This window comes from Chionomys nivalis, chromosome 13, assembly GCF_950005125.1.
Source record: "Chionomys nivalis chromosome 13, mChiNiv1.1, whole genome shotgun sequence".
NCBI classification, from domain to species: Eukaryota; Metazoa; Chordata; class Mammalia; order Rodentia; family Cricetidae; genus Chionomys; species Chionomys nivalis.
The window spans coordinates 20,703,914-20,717,360 of record NC_080098.1 but is presented as its reverse complement, the minus strand read 5'-3'; the positions used below and the strand labels follow the sequence as shown (position 1 = coordinate 20,717,360).

Below are 13,447 nucleotides of genomic sequence, written 5' to 3'. Positions count from 1 at the left end.
TAGCAAGTGGTAGAGCTAATGTGCTTGAGGTCAGAGGACAGCTTGGCAGTAGTTGGTTCTCTCCGACCACCTGAGTCCCGGGGATAGAACTCCTACGTCATCAGGCTTGCCACCGGGCACTTTTACTCTTTGAGCCATCTCACCAGCCTAAATTAAGATCTTACCAAGGCATTAGAACACTACTGTTTGAAAATTAATTAAAAATTAAATAACTCAACCAAATGGGGACACATGTAACAAGTATAGAGAAAATACAAGACTCATTGTGGGGCTTCGGAAAATCCCCACGCCACTTCCCAGGAAGTCTGAGTAAATAGAATCACCCCTAAAGCAGTTTCTTTGGTCACTGTCCTTGTTTTGGGTGGTGCTGGGAATTGAGCCCAGGACCTTGAACTTGGTAAGCACTGCTTTGCCAATCTACCTCCAACTTGAGCCCCCACCTCCCAGTACTTGTAAAATAAAACCTGTGAATAGAAATTAGTGAGACAATTTTGACACCTTCGTTCTCAGCCTCTTCAGAAAGAGAGGACAGCGATGGAAGGACAGGGTAGAAACCTGTCCCAGTAGCTGCTCTTGACAAGGCCAGGGAAGTACAAATTGCTCTTTTGGCCAGTGCCCCATGGAATCTGGTCGCTCGGATTCCTGGTCCTGTTACCTTTGGCATCGTTCTCACCAGGGAGTGACAGTGCTGGCCTTTTAGTGAAGGCGTTCTAGACTGAATTTGAAAACTAAATATAATGGACCCCTTGTTGGGAACAGGGGTGAGTGAGGTGAAAGAATTCCTCCCCGGCCTCTGCCGCCAGAATTCTTTATCGAGGGCCAGTATGCCAAGTGCAGCCATTGAAGAGGCAAGGGCAGACTTTAGGGTTTTGTTTTTTTACTTGTTTTTTTAACTGGCTGTTCTCCCAAATCTTACTTTCTGACGTCTGCTTGGTGTCAACATCCCTTCCATCGGTCACCACAGGCTGGTGCTACACCACAGGCTGGTGCATGTGTGGTGTGGCCTTGGAGCAGAATGCACCCAGCTGTTGGCATCTACCTGTCTGCTAGCCTGTGGGAGGAGATGCCAAGCAGGAGGTCAGGTGAAAGTAGGTCAAGTGGACAGGGTCAACCAGATTAGGACCCCTGTTTCCCTAGAAAATAGAGAGAGTGATACTTTACCTTTCTTCTGTTGCCCAGCTGGGTGTGTAACCCAGATGCGTGTGGGTTTTGTGTTTACCAGCTCAACAACCACAGATTAAAAGCATTTGAGATAAAGATTGCTTCTGCACTAACTTAAGACATTTTTGTCATTGTTCTAAAAATAATAGTTCGAGAATAAAACCATTTACATTGTATTACCTTTACATAATCTAGAGATGAACTGGAACATACAAGATGTTGGGGGAAGGGGTTGTGCACACGTGGTTTACATAAGAACTCATCAGGGTCCAGGCGGTGGTGGCGCACGCCTTTAATCTCAGCACTTGGGAGGCAGAGGCAGGCGGATCTCTGTGAGTTCGAGGCCAGCCTGGTCTACAAGAGCAAGTTCCAGGATAGGAACCAAAAAGCTACAGAGAAATTAAAGGTCAGAGTTTGAAGTTTATTCTTGCTCTCTCAGAGTCGTTGACAACAGTTGTGACAACAAATAAGAAATCCTGACCTAGGGGGTGGTTAATTTGAGTGTAGAGGTGCGTCCACTCTACTTGACCAAAGGTCAGAGAATTCAAGGCTATTCCTGCTCCTTCAAGGAGATTGGCAGGAAGTTCCAGGAGTGGCTGCTTGCAGGATACTTGGTCTATTCCTTATATCATGTTAACGAAGTCTCCCCTCCCCTTTCAGAGTGGAGTATATAAGCCTGTGGAAAATAAACATGGGCGAATTCAGTATTCACTGAATTTCTCTCCCAGTGCTGCTCTGTGTTTATTTCTCCCATATATTTGTTCCTTTTGCTAAATAATTCTAATCATCACGCTCCTACCCTGGAACGTGCTAATTCTATCGAGGTTGGACCCCCTACAGCTGTCACCCCAACATGTGGCTTATGACAGGAAATGAGCATCTTTAGACACTGGTTAGTCTGAGACCCAGTCTTCTCGGATACCGAGAGACAACTGTAGTCAATTTAGAAAGCACCTTTCTTCCTAATTACCCGTCAAAGAGGAAAGTTCTCAAGGCCTGTCTTGTCATCTAGCTCCTGGCTAACCAAAAGTGACCACAGTCCAACCTCCCTTGGATCATTAGCCCAACAACATATAATCCAGCCACCTAAACTCACAGCAGCCTAAGCCATTATTAGAAAGGTTAGGCCCATTAGAAAGGTTCACCACCCTTCATGTTTGGTGGCCCAGAAGGTATGAATGAAGGTGGATCAGTCTAGGATTTCCATTGTAAGTGGATCAGATACCTACAGGAGCCACCCCCAAGAAAACAAACTTGGGAATTAATAACGGTTTTTGGGCTCTTATTCTGTCATTTGGGGATGGGGCAGGAATCAGGTGGAATCTGTGTGAGTCTCTAGTAAATTAGAGAGGAACATCTCCGAATTTTGGTCTGCTCAAACCCGAATGCGTTCTCATCCAGTTTCCACGAGAAGCCAGATCCTTTCTGTTGAGATCTATCTCAACATTGAGATGCCCATTCCTTGGGAGTGCTGGTAACCTCAGCACCCTCCGGTAATGTAATAAAAATAGCTATCAAATATCGAGGTACCTGCCAAGCTTTTCGTTGATACCAGTTTTCCCCAGTGTTAGTACATGCTAACGTACAGCTTCATAGCGTATCCAGAGGGCAACGTGGAGCAACAGCTGCTGGCCTTCCACTCCTGCAACAAATACCTGGGGACCAGCAGTATCTAAAGAGAGAGGAGTTAGGGTCCTTCTTGGTTTTTGAAGCTTCAGTCCACGGCTGACCCGTCTCGTGGCTCTGCATGAGGCCTGTCATGGCAGGAACATGTGGCACTCATTTCATGGTCAGCAGCGAGAGAGAATGGGAAGGCATCAAGGTGCACAGGTCCCCGTGAGGTCCCAGAACTCCTCCTTCTGGGCCCACCTGTAGAACTTTCCACCACCTCCCAGTAGCACAAAATCAAATGCCAACCTTTTAACTTCGGGCTTTTGTGGCAGTCTCGACACAAATGGTGGCAGATAAATGGGCTCCTGAACAGCCTTTCTGGGGCTGGGCCTGACGCAGAAGCACTGGGGGTAGGGACAGACAAATCCTGCAGGCGGGTGTGCACTGGAGCCTGGTGAGGTGTGATGGCACCAGCAGCCGAGTGTGTTTCAAGGGCCCCTTCTCCAAGACTCACCTGTGAATGTTTCAAATTGCTGCTATCTCTAGATTGACAATACAGAAATTAGGGCCTGCATTTCACCCCTTTTTTGAGTAAGGAATTAGGGACACCAACACTAGCCACACACCCCGAGAACACCATTGGCTTTGATACAAAACAGTTATGGAGGGAAAACTTAGAAGCTCTGAAAATTCTCTGAGTACCTGCTACCTGACAGAGACTTACTTCCTCGTGTGGAAACTGAACCAACCTGAACCATGACCACTGTACTGAGGCTACTGGTAAAGAGGCCCCCACAAATCCCCGTAGGAAAGAGAAATGGGGGAAGAGAGATGGCTGTGTATCTGTGGCACTACAGAAGTTTATCACCCCACTGTGAACTGTGATGGGCCTTGTACTCCAAGCTGGATTCTCCTAGTTTTGAAAGGCGAGTACCAGGCCCTGGAAGGAGGGCGGGTCCTCCATTCTGCCTGTGCAGTGTTTCAGTATTTAAAGTTAGGGCGGGGGATAGGGGAAGAGGTGTAGCTCAGTCTAGAGCATGTGCTCAGCACGACACACGGACACACGGCTCTCTTGGAGGTTTGTTCCAACGCTACACAAGGTTAAGTCAGCAACTTTATTAGTAGGCCATAAGCAAACCTTTTGCTGCAATCCTTTTAACAGTGCTATCAGACGGGCATTCTAATCCTGTTTCCAGTGGCTAAACAAGGGGACAGCACGTCGATGTGATGATGGGAGAAAACATAGGTGGTTGTTCACCTCAAAAAAAAAAAAATCCACAAAGAAACAAAAGCCAGGTATTGTAAGACATCAGAATAAAGGGTGTGCATCCCCGGAGCTGTTGGCCTGGGCAACCCCTGAACTTCACCTTGTGGGCCTGTCTGTGGGAGAGAGGCAGGTGGGCGGGAGGTGGGGGGGAGATGGGTGGCGGGTGCCATGCCTGTCTTCCTCAGTTGCTTCAGATCGAGGTCAGATGTGATGGCGGTTGTAGAGGTAGGGAGGGTATAGGCCGTCATAATGCCACTGCCGCCACTGCTCCACCGCCTCCCTGGTCCTCTCTTCCTGCTCTGAAGAGGAAAGACAAAGGTCACTGTGCATAGAGAGGACCCAACCCTGCTTTAGTTGTCAATCATCCCACAGCATCTGCTAAAGGGACATTAAGCCAAGATTCCTGTGTGCCCTGAAGACTTCTGAGATCAGAGCTGATGGGGGCTGGTGAGCATGTGTACACAGGTTTTGGATCAGGCAAGGGGATAAAGATCATGGCTGGTTGCCAGCAGAACTGAGACAAAGATATCCAAGCTGTCTTACCTAGACTACCCAGCAATGAGGGGAAAGGCTGAAACAGACAACTAGACATCAAACTAGCAAGTAATGTCATGGCCACATGGGGATACAAGCCACACCTTGAAAAACTCATGTACGAGGGCCAGTGAGATGGGTTGTCTGGGGGTAGTGCTTGGTGTTAAGCCTAACAATCTGAGTTCTACACCTCAAACCCACACGAAAGGAGAGACTCAACTCCCACAAGTTGTTCTCACTTCTACAGCATGCACGTGCACGCACACACACACAATAACAATAGTTTAAAGGCAAACATGGAAATTATTGACAGCATGGAATGGTGTCTCATGTATTTTCCCTATAAACTGTTTTGCTTTGCTTTTTTTGAGATAAAAATCTTATGCATTTAAGGCTGACCTGGAACTCATGATCGTCCCGCATCAACTTCCTGAGTGCTGGAATTATGGGTACATGCCACCATACCTGGCGTGTTCTATGTTTTCTAAGCTTCAACAATAAAATTTTGTTGTCAAAACTAACCGGAAAAGGAGCAGGCAACACACATGTCAGGCACCATGGCTACTGAGAATGTCTCATTTCTGTGTACTCCCCTTTGCCCTGAAATCCCCTTCTGTATTTGGAACAACCAGGTACACACAGAGCCCAGCCCTGGTGGAGGTGTTAGCCTTCCAGACATTTCTCAGTGGAGCAACTCTTCTCTGAGCTGTGATTTTGACATAGATGCTGGTTAAGGTGTGCCTTTTAGGAAGCAGCTCACTGGCAGAGCTCAGACATTCATTGGCTTAGCATGAAGCTGTGAACTGAAAGGTTGTCATGGGGCTCAGAAAACAAGCTGCTGGGGGCATGGGACCAACCCGCACCCTCTACTTATGTGTGACAATGATGTAGTGTGATCTACTTGTGGAGCTACTAATGGTAGGAACAGAACCTGTCCCCAATGCTTTGGCTGATTTCGGGAACCTACTTCTTGTACTGGGTTGCCTTGCCCAGCCTTAATACAAGGAGAGGAGCTCAGTCCTACCTCAACTTGATATGCCATGCTTTGTTGACACCCATGGGAGGCCTATCCCTTTCTGAACAGAAACAGGAGGAGGAATGGATTGGGGTATGGGGTGGGGGATGGAAGAAGAGGAGGGAGGAGAAACTACAGTCAGGCTATAAAATAAATGAAGATATTTAATTAATAATAATTTTAAAAGGGCATCTAACTGAAAATTGTTACATCTAGTTTATAGCTTTTTTTTTAAAGATTTATTTATTATGTATACAACATTCCTTCCACGGATGCTTGCATGCCAGAAGAGGGCGCCAGATCTCATTATAGATGGCTGTGAGCCACCATGTGGTTCCTGGGAATTGAACTCAGGACCTCTGGAAGAACAGTCAGTGCTCTTAACCTCTGAGCCATCTCTCCAGCCCTAGTTTATAGCTTTCAATAATTGTTATTATTCACTGCCCAAAGTCCTTAAAAATCATATAAATAAAAGTATTTTACAGGAAAAAGGCTGCAGGTGTCTGCAAGATAACAAGTTTGGGCAGCTGGATCACTGTGACAGTACTCAGGGCAGAATGGCTGCGTGGGGTGAGGTGGCAATGAGTTTGACTTTTTTCAAAAATTGATTCTATGGTGAGCTAGGCTGGCTCTCTTTCCCCTTCCTTTATCAAGCTCTGGAGAGACCCTTCAGGTCGCTCTCTTTCTCACTGCCCATTCCTTCACCCTTGCGGACCCATGGGAAGATCCCCCAAAGCCTCCATGAGTGTGATTTCTCACAATGAAGAACTGCAACTTGCCCGCACACCCTGCACACCATCCTAGGGCGTCTCCTGTACATCGCCATGCGTGACTGTGGACCTTCCCTAAGCTCACTCTTTCAGACTGTGAAATGAAGATGATGCAGAGATTATCCTACAAATGCTCGAAGCCAACAGCACTCGAGTGGCAGTCCCCAAGCAGCCTCTGCCTTGCTGTGTGGGTGGGGCTCAAGGACCACAGTTTTGGTATCCTCTGAACACCACATCCCAACTCATCATGAAAGAGAAAACCGTGAGGTTTTGTCCATCCATATGCTAGAAATTTGAAAATAATACATTTTGTTTGATTTGGGGTTTTTTTTGGGGGGAGGGTTGCTTTTTTGGTTTTGTTTTCATTTTGTTTCTTTGAGACAGTTCCAATATGTAGCCCAGGCTGGCTTCAAGGCTAAGATTCCCCTGCTTCAATCCACCAAGTAAGTGCTGGGATTCCATGCCAGCACCACCAGGCCTGGAAAAGGCCTGAAGCGTTTAATATGGCACTGTGTCAAGTGTTATTAGGAACAGTGAGAGTAAGTCACACTGAAGCAAACTTGGATTCTAAATCCCCAGGTTTTAAAAACAAGCCAGCTCTCCTCAGCTGCTCGCCAAGGTCCACAAATCTCTAACTGAGGCATTTACTCCTGAGGTGACAATCTGAGTTCCTTACACTATGTTCCCAAGAAAGTTTGATTTCCTAGGATTAGAGCCCAACACCTGCTTGCAGGGCTTAGCTGGGTGCCGACTGCAGGGCACTGGGCACAGCTTCATCCCTCAGTCTCTAGCAGTAGCCTTTTCTCTGTGCCCTTAGAGGAAGGACCTCCTGACCCATCAGAGCCCATAAGCCAGGAGAACAGAAGCCGACAAGACCCGAACAAAAGCTTTGTACCCAAGCTCATGCACCAGGAAGTTCCGAGAGACTGTGTGGGGACACATCAGGCTTGAAATTGGAAAAGACTCAAAGAGAAATGTTTATATTTTCATTCTTCTCCATCTCTCCAGGCTCCCCTTCCACTTTTGTTAGTTTTGTTTTGTTTTTCGAGGCAGGGTTTATCTGTGTAGCTTTGGAGCCTGTCCTGGCACTTGCTCTGTAGACCAGGATAGCCTTGAACTCACAGAGCTCTGCCTGCCTCTGTCTCCAGAATGCTGGGATTAAAGACATGCACCACCACCACCAGGCCTCTCATCTCCCCCTTCTTCCATCTCTCTTCCTTCTTTCTCTCCCTTTCTCTCCATTAAGAGTCTCTATGGATGTTTGCTGTGGGTGACACTTGAGACCACTAGTCAGCTGTAGTGCAGACAGAACCTTCCTGAACTCCTGTCTCCCACCAGCACCTCCTCCTATGAGGCCTGGTGTGAACATGTCCTGGGGGCAGATCGGAGTCCCGTACGTAGGAAGAAGATTCCCATTGCCTCAAAAGAGCCCTCGAACTCTCTACATTTTTTCTACTCTATCAATGAGAGCGAAGGCTTAGTAAAAAGGGTACCTCCAACAGATGAGTAAAGAGAGGCACAGAGACCCATGGGGGTGGGGAACCTTTAGGATCCATGTTGCTATTGGACTATAGCTATTACGAGTCAGGTATGAGGCATGGTAAATAAATAAATAAATAAATAAATAAATAAATAAATAAATAAATATTAAAAAAGAACAAGTGCTTTTGTGTGGCCAGTTCTTTTGACCAGAGTATTGTTATAGGCTGGAGAGATCTTGCCACATACAAGTGTGAAGACGAGAGGATCAAAATCCATGTAGACTACTGGGCAGACACAGTGGCCCCAGCCTCAGAAGGTGGAGACATCAGGGGAACATGGGGGCAAGCCTGGCCTTGCTCACCATGCTCTCCTCCCGTAACGATGCTGCCCGAGAGCTCTTACCATCTCTTTGTTCCTCCACGAAGTTCTCAAACTCGTTCCTTTGTTCCTCATAGTACTCTCTCCGCAGCTCGTCATTCCTCAGCTTCTGTCTGTTTTCCACTGTGAAGACAGAGTTGCTCTTGAGAAAGGAGCAAGGGGGGCACGTGTGTGAGGGACCCCCCAGTGTGCCTGAGAGACTGGATCTGATGTGAAGAGGGGCGACCAAGGGCTTTGCTGAAATGGTTTATGCCTCAGCTGGACTTTAAACAGTGAAGGGCCTGGGAGACTCTATCCAGCTGCCCCATTTTGCAGAGGGGAAGATGGAGGCCCAAACGGGGCAAGTGCCTTGGCTCTGGTCCCAAAGTGAGTTGTGCGACCCTAGTACCAGACCACTTAGAAACTTTAACTCCCATGATGGAAAATGAACTCTCCAAAGATTAATCAGACTTAAAATTAATTTTGGGGCTGGAGAGATGGCTCAGCAGTTAAGAGCACTGGCTGCTCTACCAGAGGACCTAGGTTGGATTCTAAGCACCCATGTAGCAGCTCCCAACCATTGGCAACTCCAATTCCAGGAAATCCAGTGTCCTTATTCTGGTCATACATATAAAGTAAAAATAAAGATTTGTGAAAGTTAATCTCAGGCCGGGCGGTGGTGGCGCATGCCTTTAATCCCAGCACTTGGGAGGCAGAGGCAGGCGGATCTCTGTGAGTTCGAGACCAGCCTGGTCTACAAGAGCTAGTTCCAAGACAGGCTCTAAAACCACAGAGAAACCCTGTCTCAAAAAACCAAAAAAAAAAAAAGAAAGAAAGAAAGTTAATCTCACATTGATGAATACCTTCTAGTCCATTCTGAGCCCCTGTGGCAGCAAGGATGTGAGATTAGAGATTAGCACTGAGATGAAAAGGGTAGATAAGAGGGGCTGGCCAGACGCCTCAGTGGCTGAAAGTGCCTGTCACCAAGCCTGACAATGTGATTCAGTCCCTAGGACCCATATGGTAGGAGAGAACCAACCCCACTAGCTGCCCTCTGACCTCCGCTTGTGCACCATCGCAGATGAGCCCCTGCTGCACACAAAATACACACACACAAAACAAATACATAAATGTCACTGAAAAAGTAAAGCAGATATAGGAAGATGCTATCCTTCCACTTCTTAAGAGGAACAACCGCGTCGCAGTTAAGAAGGGTGTAGAATCATGTGTGACGCCATGGTAGAGCGCTTGCCTAGAATGTTCAAGTCCTAAGGTTCAATTCCCAACATTGCAAAATAACAGTAATATTCAAATTAGTTTGTACCAAACATGATAGCGTCTATAATAAAAGTCTGAGAGCTGTGATGTTCTGGAAGGTGCTATTTAAAGCTCTTTACTTTAAAGGTTCTTATAATGTGTCCTTCAGCTGGAAAACACACTGGAGGCCTGTGGGTTATGCACTTCAGGAAGAGTGGGCCCCTGAGATTGCCTCACATTCTCAAGGGTCCCCTCACGTCATGGTTTGGACTATGGCGCTTGTTGCCCTCCAACACAGATATGCAAGAGGAAAACGAGAAGCAGAAAAGCTAAGGCAACCACAGTCCCCATCACCACTCCATGGTATGGAGTGTTGGACAAGGCACAAGGCCTTGAAGTCAATGCCTAGTACTGGGGAGAAGGAGGTGGAGAGAAGAGAAGAGAGAAAAAGGGGGGCAGGAAGATGGTTCAGCAGCAAGGTGCTTACCACTAAGCCTGACAACCTGAGTGTGAGCCCCAGAATCTAAATGGTGGAAGGAGAGAATCAGCAACCACAAACTGTCCTCTGACCCCTGCACACACTGTGGCGTGCACATGCACACATACACACAACACAGAGTGAACCGGTGAGTGGGATTTTTGTTTTGCTATGTTGAGGGAGGAAAGAAGAGAAAAATAAGGGTGTAGAGAAAAAAAGAAAAAAAAGAAAACCTCAAATTTCTCCTGGAAGCAAGAAGCTTATATTCATAAGTAAATATGAGTGCTAATTGACTCATTAAAGCCAGGTTACCTGTGAATTTGCCTTAGTACAGACTTCTGAGGGAAGTCTATGTTTCTTCCCAAAGTTCTGTCTTTATTTACAGTGGCAGAAAACTTTATCCTGGCAGAAATGGTTCATGCATGGTTCAGCCCATCTCCACATCCTACAGATTCCTCGGGCTCAGAGAGGTGCGGTGATGTAATGGAGGCAGCACCTCACATGGCAGTGTCTCCTTCTGACCCCCTGGAGACTCTGATGTGGCTCCAGATGTCAGGAAGCTGCAGCAGGAGCACTCAGGTTTAGGAAGGACATCATGAGTGACTACCCGTTTCTAAAGAAGCATCTTCATAAACCATCCAACAATTGGCCATCTGACATAACAGCACCAAAGAATGATGCCATGCTCTGCCAAAATGATGTTTCATGGGATGTAGCATACCTATTGTATGCATTTTCAAAAAGTAACTGGGCATGGTGCCATACAGTTGTAATCCCAGAGCTTGGATGGGGGAAACATCCAAGGGGCTTGCTGGTCAACCAGATTAGACTATCTGGCAAGTTCCAGGCCACTGAGAGACTCTGCCTTAAAAAAGTGAACAGCGGCTTAGAGATAACTCCTGAAATTGTCTTCTGGTCCCCACATGTATACACACACACACACACACACACACACACACATCCAATTCTTTTTCTAAAGCAGTTCCAAGTTCAGATTAATTCAAAGGTGATGCTTCTCCACCTATCCACAGAAGTTGTCCCAGTGACGGCTGATACCGTTCTGTGAAGACCTGGGTATTCACTTGGATATGTTGGACCTCCCCGACTACCTGCCTGCCTGAGCTGCCTTCCAAGGTGAGAGAGCTCAGGCTTAATTGCACACCTCATTATTCTGACTCAGTTTCACAGGACAGAAGATAATTGCCTGTCCACACCTGTTTCCTTCCCCAGTATCTGCCAGAGGTTGCTTCTGTGGCTGCAAAGTCTGAACCTCTAGCACAGGCTTTCAGTATTGCTTGACATTGACCTACTTCAAATTTCAACCTGTGTGAGGTCTGGCAATATGCCTACTGTGGTTGCTTAGACTTCTCCAATCTTAAAAAAAGAAGGATCTGCAAGCACTTCCATCTCCATTCTTTCCCCGTCGTTTGAAAATAATCCTCCAGTTTTTACTGAGCAAGAAGTCACCTTGCAGACCGTGGTAAGGGACACAAAGAGTTCATTCATCCACATGCACAAGGAAAGAATCAAGCCACAGACTCAGCCAGGATGGTCTGAGCTCAGAGCTTTGGAAGAATCAATTAAGGGGGAGGAAAGTTCAGTCCCTGCTGGGTTGGAAGGTCAAGAACCAGACTTCAGAGTCCTGGAGACTCTGAAATTCACAGACAATTAAACTGCAGAAAAACAAACAAACACCGGCCCCCTCTTTTGCTACATTGCCCTAAATTTGAGGCGTCTTTCCTGGGTCTATAGATAAGGGAATTGGAATCAGAGGGAAGGAATGGCTGAGGCCACTCTGCAGCAGAACTGTCACCAAGCCCCCTCTTCTTAGCACTTGGAGCCCTAGTACCGGTACCCTGAGTTTTTATCACCGTCTAAATACATCATCTTGGTGCTCTTGAGGTAGCCCGTTTTTATTGTTCCTTACCTTAATGCCACATTGATCCAACCTGTGACCGACAACCAGTTCCTACATTTTTATTTCACCTGTTAGGGACACGGGACACAGTGTGCACACGGAGGTCAGAGGCCAACTTGTAGGAGTCAGTTGTCTCCTTCTACTGTGTGGGTTCCAGGGATTGAATTCGGGGCCCCTTCACCCATTTGGCTATATCACTGACCCCAAATATGACACTGTTGATCATTTGGAGCTCTAGTGAACCTAACATCCAAGAGCTTTGGTATTCCATTGTGGGAGGGAGATCATCTGGCATACTTACCATTGACTTCATCTTGGGACTTGGGAGACCGCTTGCCACGCCTCTTGAGGAAATTCGAGGCATCAGACTCTGGCATGAAAATCTTCTGTTTCATACCTGAAACCAGAAAAGCGTTCTTCACAACCAGCACAGGGTGGAGGAGGAGGATCCACCTGTCCCGTGTGTAGGGATAGCCCATAGACTCACCCTCCTGCGCCTCTTCTCCGACTGCCTGGCTGCTGCCCACAGAGGCACAGGTCCCCTCTTGAAGCACTGTGGGGGTAGGGTACAGGGAAAGGCTGCAGCACCAGAGGCCCCGGTGGGGCTTCAATGATTCTGGGTGCAGTGATTTGTTTAGACTACATTTGGTACCCTCTGCCCCTCAATATACCAGCCCCATAGCCAATCTTTATGGAATCTACCGTGTGAGCTGACTTGTTTCCTATTTGTTATCTTTGCTATTTTTCTCAGTGTTATATTATCTTGTACACACACACACCAAGAATAGCTACCTTAATATCTCTTCCTACCCATGCCACCTGAGCAAGCTGTTCTATACAGAGAAGATCTTACTATGTAGCTGACACAGCCCACCCTTCAGCCCTCCCTACTTACTACACAGGAGCACCATGGCCAAGAGAGACGACAGGAGGATGGCTTGTCTCCAGGACATCTTTGGAGTGCGCCTCCAGAGACCACAGGGCAGATGAGATGCAGTGTCTTGGAGCCTCCAGTACTGCTGAAGCTGCTGCCCAGTGAATCTTCACTTCTGAGTCCGGCAGACAGGCAGGAAAGAGAGACAGGAGGCAGGAAGCTGGGGTGCCACTGAGGGGGAGTGGGAGGGGTCCTGGCTGTGGTTTCCATTGGCCGCTCCTGGCCAGAGCACTGGAGATGTTTTTGGCGCCTGGCAAAACCTGCTAAGAAGCAGAGCTTGTAGTTGGTGGGGGCCCTGGCAGGGACAGATTTGAAGTGTCCTTTCCAACAACCATGCCCGAGGAGGTTCTCTGAAGAATACTTAGCCTGAGTCAGGGTGGGGGAGACCAGTGGCATGTTTGAATGAGTTCTTTGCCTTTGCTCAAGGGAGGGTAGGACCCTGGTAACCGTGGCTGAAACATACGGAGTTCTCATAGATCATTACATCCAAATATCAGACAAGGATGGCCCCTAACGCCTGGAGTATACTCTAATGTCTGGTGATGCTCACTGAGACGTGGGGGCCATTCTGATGATACCTACAGGATTTCCTCACTTGGTCCATTGTTCTCTGGGGTGATGTTTGTCAAGAAAAACATGAAGCCTTTGGCCTGGGAGTATAGC

At 47.4% G+C, this 13,447-nt stretch overlaps 1 protein-coding gene across 1 annotated transcript; it reads right to left on the bottom strand.

Moving 5' to 3' along the window:
* Positions 1–3,951: 3,951 nt before the first annotated feature.
* Positions 3,952–12,882, bottom strand: Ucma (upper zone of growth plate and cartilage matrix associated). Its single transcript, XM_057788036.1, has 5 exons — positions 12,746–12,882; positions 12,338–12,403; positions 12,152–12,247; positions 8,243–8,341; positions 3,952–4,338 (listed from the first exon to the last, which is right to left on the bottom strand). Exons 1-5 carry the CDS (start codon positions 12,801–12,803, stop codon positions 4,241–4,243), a joined length of 417 nt encoding a protein of 138 aa, XP_057644019.1. The 5' UTR covers positions 12,804–12,882; the 3' UTR covers positions 3,952–4,240.
* Positions 12,883–13,447: the final 565 nt, after the last annotated feature.